The sequence below is a fragment of the Psammomys obesus genome, unplaced genomic scaffold (genome assembly GCF_907164565.1).
Source record: "Psammomys obesus unplaced genomic scaffold, mPsaObe1.curated_primary_1811, whole genome shotgun sequence".
NCBI classification, from domain to species: Eukaryota; Metazoa; Chordata; class Mammalia; order Rodentia; family Muridae; genus Psammomys; species Psammomys obesus.
The window spans coordinates 1,665,569-1,677,088 of NW_026596396.1; the positions used below are offsets into that span (position 1 = coordinate 1,665,569).

The following is an 11,520-nucleotide window of genomic DNA, read 5'->3' on the forward strand; positions in this document are numbered from 1 at the left end:
ACACACACACACACACACACACACACACACACACACACACACACACACACAATAAAAAAAGAAAGAAAGAAAAAACAAAACAAAACAAAAAAAACCCCACAAAATGTTCAGGTCCTTTGAAACTAGCACAATCTCTTTACTCTGACTTGAGATTTAAAACAAACTTTCCTTTGACCCTAACCTCTGAGGAGCAATTATTGACAACATTAATAGTTTCTTCATTAAGTTTCATTTATCATTCCTCTTCTTTCTCTCATCCACTACTCTTTATTTTTGCTTTTTTCCTTAATATGTATAAGCATGGCATTGTAAAAAGAAACTGAGATTTGGAATCATACAGTAGTCTGAATGCTGGAGGTTTAGCTCAGTGGTAGAGCTTTTCCTAGCATATACAAAGGCCTGAGCTCTATCCCTAGCACAGCAAAAAAATAAATAAAAATTAAAATAAATAGTTAAAATAAAAATAATACTGTGGTGGCACTGAAGACTGAAACTCTTTACTGCTAAGCTATGCCTTTGCCTCCCAAATTAAGTTTCAGTGCCAGCTCCCCCACTTAGCAAAGAAGTTAGAGTCTGTCACTTAACTTCTCCTGGGTCTCAATACCTTCATTTGCATAACTGAGTCATCACTATCCACTTCAAAGGAATACTATAAATATTAAATGCGAATACATGCAAAATACCTAGAAAAAAAGGCATATTTGCCACACAACAGGTTCTCTGTGTTTCTGATCCCTCCAATGTGTAGGCTTTAATCACCCTTTGTATTCAACAGATTGCTGAAATCCAGCCCAAACTACTGGTCCTACACTCTACAAATATCTTGGAGCACCCACATCCTTGCGTGATCTATATTTCAGTCGATGGTCTTGACCTTTCTTGATTAACAACTTAATTTAAGAAAGCCACAAAGTCACCATCAGTTCCTCCAAAAAACATGAGTCAGGTCTGACACACACTCACCCCTGAGTAGTCAAAACATCATCACTCATATTCTCAGTTAGAGAGAGATGCCATTAAGAGCTACTTGCCTGTGGAAGTTTTGGGGGAGACTTTTACAAAGAAAACAAAATGGAAAACAGCAAGACAGTCCAACAAAGACAAGGCTTTAGCTTGTCATAGTATCATGAGCAAAGATGAGGCTGTAGCCACGAGTATCTAAACCTTTTCCTGAATAACTAGTCAAACCAGCTTTACCTCCAGCTCTACTTCATCTCACTTCCAACCCCCTCTTCTCAAAGGAAAAATCAGTTTCTGATAGACCGTGAAAGACAATAAATATAGGAGAACCATTCAAAACTCTCCTGCCAGAGGCTTATAGGAAGAGAAAACCAAAACAGCTAGGAATCTGTTTGGTGGTAATAGAATGAGGGCCAGAAGATACCTCAAAGAATCTGTTCTTCAGTGGGATTAACCCTTGATCTTGTCAAATGAATCCTACCTCCCACATTCTTTAGAGATGTAACATTAAAAGACTTGAGGGAAAGTTAACAGACCATGCCATCTCTGAGAACACACCAGGAAATAGCCACTTCTGCAAAGATAGGCAGCAGCAGTATGGAGAAAAGCAATGTTCTATAAGAGCTGCTTGTTGTCAGTCATCCTTCATATTTCCAGAGCCAGAATAAGAACTCTCAAACCCTTTAACAAGCCTTCAAAAATAAATAAATAAAAAGAATGGCACAAAGAGGTGGAAGAACGTGCCAAGATTACTCAGGAAACTGCTAAGCACCTATAAGTAACAAAAGGTGACAAAACACTTGTCCTTAACTCAGGTAAGACAGAGAAAGATGGAGTATGAGGAATCTTTCCTCTGTTTCTACTATAATTTACTGAAATGGTTGCAAACTTATCAGCCTCAATTAGCTTCTCTCATCTCCTACCAGAATCATGCCTGAGCCAAGACAGACAAAGCTGGTACAGCAAAGTGGAAGAGCTCACTATAACCAAAGGGGGGAAAAGGAGCTTGGATAGAGGGCAGGGCAATCAATGAACAAAAGAACAAAGAGTCAATGGCACCTGAATGAGAGAACCCAAAATGTAGGCCTTAAACAACCAGTGCTTGTGGGTGCAGGCTGAGAACCAAGGACTGAGCATGAAATAAATATAGCCTAGATGAATGAAAAACGGGTCCCTTTCTCTGAAGAAGCACTCACTCTGTCCCAGAACATAGGCACAGACTCACACTGAAAGAGGAGGGTGTGGAGGTAAAGTGAAAGGGGAGGGTTTAGAAATTAGAGCTCAAGTCATCTTGATCATTGCCACTTCAGTGCCCCAGCCGGACAGTTCTGCCCAAATAAACATGCCAGTGTTGTGTGAGGAAGAAACACGTCATCTCTTGCAAAGCTAATACACATGACCATCTTTCTACTCGCCTATTTACACTGAAAGTGGCTAAGGGATTTGAGGACACAAATTTTACCACATCCCAGCCTTTGGAACACAATAGTTAGCTAAGAGAAACTGTATTTCAATTTACTCACCAATGACTTAATTAAAGTCTGCCAGAAATAAATACTTTAGGAAGCAGCAGAAAACAAAATATTCAGCTTTATAGATGCTAAGTGAAAGTGATCTTACTATCAACTTGCCCAGAGTTGCAAGATAACTCTTAGGTAAACCTAAATTCAGCTTCTAGGAAAATATAGCACACATCTGGTCCCAGTACCGAGGGTATGAGTACATTAAGCACTGATGGCAACAGAAATTCCAAAGTCCCCCAGATCTGTGTAATAGAACAATCTAGAGTGCTTTTCCATAATTTATAGATGAATTGTCTTCTAAAATTACCTTCTTTATGTAAATATCTTGGAGCTCTCCATACCTTTTCTTAAAGACAAATGTTACACCACATGCTCATAAAGTATGGATTAAATAGGCCTCTCTAGAATTGTTCTGAATGACCCTAACTAGAATTATTGTCAGACATGTTCTCTAGACTTCAATTCTCTTTAACTTAGATCCCTTATACTCCAATAATGAAAATTCAGCCCTGCTTCAATCTTCTCCCTGGTCTATACTTTAGGAGTAAAGAAAGGCATTTCCAAGATCAGGTGATAAGTGGGGAAATGTGGGGAGATAGATTTTTAAAAGCCTGTGAATGCAAGACCTCCAGCAGGAGTGACTTCTGTGGCTAATCCAAATCTGAACACAAGACCGCAGAAACCCAGAGTTGGAGGAACCACTGCAACAAACCTATACCTATACCTATACATACATATATATGTATATATGTATGTTAGAGCCTGCTTATATGTTACATATGATTGGTATTTTCAATTTGGGGGGTGATTACTTTTTTTAGAAATGAAGTTCAGAGAGGTAAAAAAAAATAGAGTTTTGATTTTGATAGCAATGACTAAATGCACTTCCTCCTCTGTTAACTTAATAATGTCTTTGTTTAGAATTTATCATTCACACCTTATGCCTTCTCTCTCATCTTCCTTGAAGTGTCTTTCTCATGGCTGCTCTGGACTAGGAGCAGGGGAATTCCACTTAAATTGTAGAAGATGAAAAGTGTCACTCAAAAGTTTATTATATATGGCTAGGGAGATGGCTCAGTAAAGTGTTTGTTGTGTAATCATGAGGAGCCAAATTCAGATACCTAACACCCACATAGAAGCCAGGTGTGGTGGTGCATACCTATAACACCAGCACTGAGGTGGGGTCAGAGATAGGTAGTCCCAGAGCCTCAAAGGCCAAGCAATCCAGGCAATGAAAAAGTTGTGGATTCAGAGAACCTGTCTCAAAAAAATATAGTGGAAAGCAACAGAGGAAGACATCCAACATCTGCCTCTGACCTCCACACATACACAAACACACATACTTGTACACACATACATCACCCACACTTCATCATATACCTTTCCTCCATGCTTATGTAAAGACCTTTGACAAGTATGGATTACCACCAGCACAGTACTCCCTTCAACAAATAGACAGGGATGCACAGGCTTCGTATAGCATTGCCACCAGAAAAACCTTGTCATCTTCAGCTAGATCTTCTTTTAAAAATACTTGTTTTATGAGTGTGTGAAAGCACACATATGAGCCTACGGAAGTCAGAAGAAGGGAACAGATCCCCTGGAACTGTTATACTTTTGAGCTGTCATGTGGATAATGGGAATCAAACCAAGGTTGCCTGCAAGAGCAAGAAGCCCTCTTAACTGCTAAGCCATCCTCCCCCTGCCCCTCCGCCCCCGCCCCCCGCAAGCTGTGTGTTTTTTTTAAAAAAATGGTCTGTAAGATGTAGCTTAGTGGTATAATGCATGTTTACCATGGGAAAGGCCTTGATGCAATTCTTGGCACAAAAAGTCTTGCTTAATTTTGATAACTCTCTTCAGGAGATGGCTAAATTCTGTTGTGGGCTCCATAATTTAAGAAAGCCTCAAGGAATAGGGGTGTAGCTCAGTGGTAAAGCATTTGTTTACCATGCACAATGTCCTAGGTTTGATCTTGAGCACCAGAAATTTAAAGTGTGTGTGTGTGTGTGTGTAGGGGAGGAGACACACAATGAACAAGATGGAGTAAATCCAGAGTGGGAGGAGTAACTTCAGAACCCATCAGAGTTGAGAAAGTACTTAAATTTTATTTTTGAAAGTACAGAGGGGGAGGCTGAATCTCAGAACCCATAAGAAAAAGTTGAGGAAGTACATCGGTTTTGTTTGTTTTGTTGTTGTTGTTTTTGTTTTCTTTTCAGCTGTGAAAGGTTTTTCTAAAACAGATGAAGCACCATTGTTGTGTGTGGGTCGAGATTGCAAGGCTTAGCCCCACGGGTGACAGGTAAAGAGGAACATTTGTAACTCAACATAGAGTAAAAACTGCCTGCCAATAAACTCTGACAACAGTGAAATAGGCATTCTTAAATACACACATGCTCCCCTATGACCAGTGGAGAACATGATCAGAGACAGCAGGTTCCTTAATGATCTTAAGCTAGGTGACTTCCAAGGACTTTGAGACTCTGTTTCTAGGTTTCCAGCAGGAGCAGCAGCGGTACAGCAGCCCTGAGTTAAAAATGCCCTTTGGCACAGGAGTGGGGGGATGGGGGGTGGGCAGTGAGTACTGAGAGCACACCTTCCTGTTATCTCTGCTGTTCTTCATTAACTTCTCACAGATGGCTCAGCACATTTTCCTCCGCTTTGGAAGAAACCTAACCATAAACACATTCGTGTTCTCTCATAATTGCCCCATAACTAGTAGTCTGTGTCCGAAACTATCTCATTTTTTTTTCTCTCTTTAAAGAAATTCCTGGGCAGTGCCCTGGGAGAAGCAAGTGCAAAATATTTTAACTGTTTAAAGAACAATGCTCAAGTGTCTTCCAGCTGGAGTTAAAGCATTGGGTTTGAGTTTTGGAGAGGGAAAAGCCTACAACAGGCATGGACCCTTTTCCTTCAAGCATGTGGTTATCAGCAGGCTACTAAGTATATATGAAATAACTAAAACCCCATATATGCAAATTACATATGACAGATCCTAAAATCTTATGTATGCAAAGGGTTAGCCAAGCTTTATGAGACATACCATACAATCTTCCTGCTCTACCTCCCTCTTATATCTTTAGATATATTCCTATTCCAAGCCCCCATATGCTGTGTTCTTTCTGAAAGAAGGCAAAAGCCATGGAACTGAAGCAGTAGGTGTCTTTCTAGATTCTAATGGGAAAGACAGGAAGGGCTTCATGTAAGTGATCAGGCTGTATTCATCCCCTATAAACCATACCCTGTGATAGCTTGACTGCCAGGCCCTTGGGATGGGGATGGGGATGGAGCTGGGACTAGGTCTGAACTGTAACCAAGCTGAAAAGTTTTGAAAGGCATATCATTGCTAATAGAACGTCTGCAACAAACAAGAACTGAAAGTCACAGCCAAATTTACCTCCAGTCACAAGAAAATTTCAATCTTATCCTCTGGGTCAACTGCTTCATCTTTATGCATCTAGAAGTAAGCTCAGACTGGGAGGGCACTGGAGCTTACAAATAACTTAAAAAGCATGCCCTGCCTTTCTACTCAAGAATAGCAAATAGTTTACCAAATTCACTCCCACATCCTCTGTGATAATGAAGATGAGGTAGGTATGCCTACTGTCACTCTGTAAATAGTGACTTAGATCTAATAGGAGTAAAATGACAGAGGGATATCCGTGTACATTCCATAGGCTTCTGCCTGCACACTACTTTTCTACTCCACCCTACTTTGTTAGAGAACAGTGACTAGCTCCCACTTGCCTCACTGTGCCAAACTGAGACACCTACCAAAAACAGGCCAGGAAAAGAGCAAATATGTAAGAAGAGCACAGTCTTCTGGCCTGTCCTTTTCACCTTAATTTTCCTCCTCCTCTCCTTGCATCCTTTCTTTTCCATGTGCTTATTTAACTTCAGTGCATATTTTCAAGAACTGGAAATTAACAGAGAAATCTTAGGCTACAGTTCAGTTTTTCTATCCTCTGTCTCTTCCATGCCCCCATACCCACACACAAGAAGAATACTGCTTGAGTCTCTGAGACCTCTAAGAAGTCCTATATGACACAGATTCATTAGTGGCAGAACTCTGCAAAGCTCACTGATGGCTCCAAAGAGTCATTTTATGCAGAGGAGTCAATTCCATGATGACTGTCCATACTGTAGACAAGGACATTACATAGTAAAACAGACATGTCTGATTTGAAGAGAATCCCTATTTCATTCAGACAACCCCTACCCTAGTCTAGCATGAGAAGCTAGTGAAAGAAATTAATAACTTTAAGTTCATGGGACCACTTCCTCATGGTGATCTTCTTTCATTTACTATGACTTATGTAGTACTGCCATAACATACTGAAAAGTCATAAACTACCCCCTAAAACTTTTGATAATCAATAAAACGTACTTTAACATGTTGCCATTTTTGCCACCTGATGATCAACACATACCTATACAAGTCTCCATGAATCAGGCAGCTGAATGGTACACATCCAGGAAAGCATGATAGCTAGTTCTACTGAAAAATTTCCTAACCTAGTCATTTCCTGCTCTAAAAGTTTGTCTATGACAAATGAAAAGTAAGCCGTCATGTCCCATGCCTTCTCCTACTGATGACTCAAATTACTCCATCTCCTTTATCTCTCTACCTTTCCCAAACAGGTAAACATGCCATCCTAAACCCAAACTACTTTTGAATTTCCCCAGTACAAAAGGAGGTTTGCTGCCATTTTGCATTGTGGTTCTTGGCTCTTTTGCCTTTCATAAGCCTAAGTTCTTCAGTTACTAAAACACCTCCACCTCCTTGAGCCTAGATTTCATTAGTGTATACCTAAAACACAATTATCATGGAAGACTTTCATGGCATTGAAAGCATTACTGGAGTAAGAGGCTAAGAAGACTAGATATATCCCTGAAAGTTATTAGTCAGTGCTCCCTCACAACTTGTACAATCAGAAGAATCAAGTTATTCTCTAGACTACAGAAAATAAAAAGGCTGAGAGCCCACCTAAATCCACTGAATGATAGACTGGATGCACCACAGAGTCAGTTTTCGCATCAGCTTCTCTATAACCTTCCCTGATTGCCTCTCAGTGTGGCTGTGATAAGACAATGAAGTAAGGGATGGGAAGCACACTATGCACAGTAACACTGAATGCAAATGAAACAGCTATCTTCCTTACTCATTACATGGCAGCTCTGGTTAAAAGAATGCCAGGGCTATGGCAATGGATTCACTACCAAACCATCACAGTGTCCTTTTAAGACTGCCCACTTCAAATTCATTTTAGAACTAGGAATTCCCAGGCCCAAGAAAGGGAAGGGATACTCCCAAGATTCCAGAACAAAGAATGACAAGGCAAGGGTTAGAATCTAAAGATTTTTTTTTTATTTAACCAAATCAATTCTATTTCTAGGTCATCCCCGCCAATGGATACAGACCAAAAAAGCAACTTGTGGGGAGAAAGCTGTATTGTTCTGAAGCATATAATAAAACCTACTACAATAGAAAAATGAAAAGGGATTAAAGAAATATTCCAAATATTATTTTGCTAAGAAAAAAGAAGAAGAAACAGGCAAACATTACACTGAAAACAAAATGTCCCCTTTATGTAATGTCCCAGTTAACCCTGGATGTTATACCTGGCTTTTACTCTATGGAGTCAGGCTGTTTCGGAAGAATGAGTAAACTGATTTTGCCTCCTGCATATCCATGCATGTAATAAGAAACCTTCATATAATAGGGGCCAAGTGTACATTCAGCAGAAAGGGAATCATTAAAAGGCACCCTGCCTCTCCACAGGAGGTACTTCCTTAACAGTGTGGCCAAGAAAACCTTCATCTATCCTCAAATAATGCCCCAGCCAGACCACAAATTGCTGGCTGCCCCATACTTAGTAACACCCCCTGCCACGCTCCTATGGGCTCACAAAATATTTGAGGACCACAGCAAGGAGCTGAGAGGTGCCTGGCAGGTTGGGTCAGCTTGAACAAAACTGAAAAAAAAAATGACCTCTCCAGGGCAGGTTGTCTAGGCAGACTGGAAATTCTGTGGGTGGCCTGAGGAGGAAAAGAAAGGAAGGATCTGCTCCTGAGTGCTGCCTGTCAAAATGTGGCCTTGGTAGATAAGAGAGGGAAAGAGGAAGAGTTTGATTAGAAGAAATTCTTAAAGGCTAGGAGTCCCCTACCAAATTGTTAGATAGGTTTGTTTGATAGGTTTCTTTGTTTGTTTGCTTTTAATTTATTTTTATTACAATTTATTCACTTTGAATCTCAGCTGTAGCTCCCTCCCTCATCCCCTCCCAATCTCATCCTCTTTCCCTCTTCTCCTCCCATGCCCCCCCCCTCAGTCCACTGATAGGGGAGCTCCTCCTCCCCTTCATCTGACCCTAGCCTATCAAGTCTCATCAGGACTGGCTGCATTGTCTTCCTCTGTGGCCTAGGAAGACTGCTCCCCATCAGGGGGAGGTGATCAAAGGGCCAGCCACTGAGTTTATATAAGAGATAGTCCCTGTTCCCCTTACTAGGGTACCACTTGGAGACTGTGCTGCCATGAGCTACATCTGTGCAGGGGTTTTAGGAGTTCTAGGTTATCTCCATGCATGGTCCTTGGTTGGAGTATCAGTCTCACAAATTACCCCTGGGCCCAGATATTTTGCTTCTGTTGCTCTCCTTGTGGAGTTCCTGTCCCCTCCAGGTGATTGTTCGTATTATAAAAAGTGGTTTGCTCCAGAGAACACCAAAGGAAGAGTGTTAGAGGGACAGATGTGAGGGTAGATCACAAAAGGCTTCTATCTTAATCTGGTTAGAAATCCTGGTTTGGAGAGACTAAAAATTCTCTCCAAGTCCCTGCAAATACCCTCAAAATGTTGCCTCAATACACCTCAGACAGGGAGTTGACTGGTTCACACATGACCAACATGTTGGCCCAACACCTAAAGGACACCTGCACAAGTTGGCTAGTAAGACATTCCAATGCATTGAGAAAGCAACATAGGTTATTAGGAAGAGGGGCAGTAATTTCCAGAGCCCAGATGCCACGTTAACAACATAATGGAAAAAACAAAAATGAATCCCTATAGCCACATTTGTTAACTTAACAAGCTACATCTTTCTAACCCCTGCCAGGACTGTCATAAACAATCTCAACTGCTTTCTCCAAGCATTGGAGTGGCTCTAGCTCCTTTGCTTAGATTCTAAGAGAAACAACAACCCTCAAAGGGCCAAAGTTCATGCAGTCCCCTCCACCTGGCAATCTTGTGCTTCAAGGTGAGCTGTCTTAGAAGTCACTCTTCCCAGTAACAGCTCCAATTGTCCCCATCCTCCACCCTCATTCTCTGAGATGCCTGGGTTTGGAGGCCCTGGCCTCTGGCTGCAACTTGGTTCCAGCTGATCACAGGCTCTTAAATCAAACCAACCCTAGTGGCCGCTTCGGCACAGCTGTGTTTCATGGCACAAAAGTTCCCTCCACACTGAACTCAGGAGGGAGGGAAAGGCTGAGGGGAGCTAGCTGCAGCAACGCCCCAGCACTGAATGGGGTGTGTGTGCGCCCTGCTGTAGGAAGAGAGGCTGAGAAAAGCCACCAATGCCTCATCCCCCAGCTCCGCGCCAGACTCTAGCCCAGGAACCTGCCTCAGGCAGGACAGCCTGAAGGAGAGCCTGGAGAGCTAGCGCCGAGCCCACTCCCCCCCCTCCCCAGGCGCGCGCTCGTGCCCTCAGCCCCTCACTGTCCTGTCGGGCCCAGGGGCCTCCAAGGCAAGCAGAACCCCCAGCAGCCGCCATTTCCTGCAGCCCACATCGAGGTAAGTGGCCTCCTCGCCGTTGCTGTGGGGGGAGCGGGGCTGCCCCAGAGCCCCGCGAGTGTTACTACGCGCAAAGCTCCAGCAGAGCCAGGTGGCTCGGGTCCCATCCTCCAGCCACACTTAACTGCAGTCTACTTCTGAGGCAGGACCCTCTCCGAGTGGCTGCAGCCCCTCTGGCTCTGCCCGGCCAAAGTTGCAAAGTGGGGCTGAGGCCCGCACCCACGCAGTCAGCGCACCCGCTAGCCCATTCAAAGTTGGACCCCGTGAGGAGCGAGCCACCGCTCCTTACCTTCGACACCGTGAGCGGCTCGCAGTGCTCCAAGCCCCCCTTCAGGGTGAAGCCCCAGGGTGCCCCCCCTTGCAGCTGCACCGGGACATACTGGAAGGACCCCAGCCGGCTCTCCATCCTCGGCTGGGCTGGGCAGGCGCCGCTGGGCTCCTTTTCCGCGGGGGCTAAGGAGCCTCCGCCCCCAGCAGCTCAGCCACCTCCGTCCTCCAGCGCCGCGCCGTCCCGCTCCGCCTACTCTCCCGGCTGGAGACGCTCAGGCAGCTAGAGAGCTCTAGGAGGAAATGACACAGAGCTGGAGAGAGGGGGAGAGAGGGGGGTGGGGGGGGAGGAGAAAGGGGGAAAAAGAAAAGAAGGAAAGAGAGGCGGAGGGATGGTGCTTAATGGACAAGAAAACAGAGCAATGGGGAGGGGTAGTCACTGGGACTTCGCCTATAGGATCGCTGAGGAGTGGGAGCAGGGCGGAGGCCTCACATCAATTGTTACATTGTTTCATTCAAGTAGGCCCCCTCTTTGGTCCTCCTCTTTACTGAGGAGCTAGCCACCCCTCCTTCAGCCCAAGCAAACCGAGGTGAAAGTCAGTGTGCATGGCCCTCCTGTGCACTTTCTGATTAGTACCTTCATGTCTCGCAGACTGTCTTTTTCTTCTGAAGGTCCTGAGACACAGGTCCTGAGGCAAAAGGAGGTGGTGAGGGGTGAAGGAGTGGGCGGATACAAGGCTGCTAATCTGTGGACTTTGCCTAAAGGGGTGGAAAGTAAAATACAGTCTGGACCAGCAAACACAGAGTGGTTGTGCATGTAGACTGCTTCATGTACACAAGAGTTGTGTGGAGTCATTATGGAACATTGCCTAGAAGCATAGTTTAAATAAAGGAACACTGAAGATGTCCCCTGCCCAGACTTGGCTACAAGCTAGCTCCCTACTGGTGTCTATGGGAGTACTGTGATTGTGTATGTTCCAGTCATCTGGGAC

The 11,520-nt window shown here is 43.8% G+C and overlaps 1 protein-coding gene across 1 annotated transcript in view; it reads right to left on the reverse strand.

Moving 5' to 3' along the window:
* Window positions 1–10,714, reverse strand: part of Shroom4 (shroom family member 4) — a 226,703-nt gene extending 215,989 nt beyond the window's left edge. Inside the window, exon 1 of the mRNA XM_055597542.1 lies at window positions 10,551–10,714. Coding sequence (XP_055453517.1) covers window positions 10,551–10,667 — 117 coding nt within the window. The 5' untranslated portion in view covers window positions 10,668–10,714. The remainder of the gene's footprint in view (window positions 1–10,550) is intronic.
* Between the last annotated feature and the right edge of the window lie 806 nt (window positions 10,715–11,520).